General features: G+C 43.5%; 1 protein-coding gene across 1 annotated transcript; it reads left to right on the top strand.

The window, feature by feature from the left end:
- Window positions 1-25: 25 nt before the first annotated feature.
- On the top strand, window positions 26-460 carry Tsp_14594 (hypothetical protein). Its single transcript, XM_003367580.1, has 2 exons — window positions 26-73; window positions 134-460. Exons 1-2 carry the CDS (start codon window positions 26-28, stop codon window positions 458-460), a joined length of 375 nt encoding a protein of 124 aa, XP_003367628.1.
- The last annotated feature ends 312 nt before the right edge of the window (window positions 461-772 follow it).

Genomic DNA, 772 nt, shown 5'->3' with positions numbered 1-772 from the left:
AGCCATTTCGTTTCGAATTTAAGGAATGAGAGGTTGCTGTGGAAAACTGTATACTAATCTGGATGCCACTCAAGTAATACAAACTTGCGAGCATGCAGATGGCCGATGAGTGGACCCGCATACATTATACCAGCAGCTGAATGAATTGAAACGGCTGGCTGCAGGGGATCAGAATCCAGTAACAGAGATATATGATGATCTGGCAAATAATGCCTCCACTAGCGCAGATACTGCCCCATATTTTCCATCGTGGGACCAGGCCCAAAACACAATGTACTACGGCCGTTCAGTACAGAGATACTCACAACTTCTGGCCAGGCGACAGGATCTGTGGATCACTGCTGAGCAAACATCAACAAAATCCGGTGTGCAATTTTTAATGTATCATTCGCCGACCAATGATATATTAATTTTTATCAAAAAGGCTGTTGTGCGGATGCTGGCTCAGAGTAACTGCTAGTGCAGGGATAGGACTTTTAAGATTACCCCATCCTGGTACCAAGAGTTGTTTAACCTTAAGATAATATGGATAATCGGGAAATAAGAAAAAAGTAAAAACTGTGAATGACATTTGGTTCCACATAGGCATTGGCTAATCATCTGGAAGACTATCACAGCCGCATGAACAAAAGAGCACAAAAGCACCACTTGTAATTCTGTTAGTTTCTACGACTGATCATTGATGAACAGGGTAAAACCGAGTCGGTAGTGCAGCAAATGGACGATGACTATACGCGTGAAACGGGCTTCGTGAGAAGTAGCGCAGCTTACG

This window comes from Trichinella spiralis (genome assembly GCF_000181795.1).
Source record: "Trichinella spiralis strain ISS 195 chromosome Unknown Scfld4028, whole genome shotgun sequence".
Taxonomy (NCBI): Eukaryota; Metazoa; Nematoda; class Enoplea; order Trichinellida; family Trichinellidae; genus Trichinella; species Trichinella spiralis.
Note: the sequence above shows the minus strand (reverse complement) of the source record. Positions and strands in the feature narration are given on the sequence as shown.

Coding starts and splice junctions, on each gene's coding strand:
- Tsp_14594 (XM_003367580.1), top strand. CDS start 26: ATGAGAGGTTGCTGTGGAAAACTGTATACTAATCTGGATGCCACTCAA. Junction 74..133: donor CTAATCTGGATGCCACTCAA/GTAATACAAACT, acceptor ACATTATACCAG/CAGCTGAATGAATTGAAACG.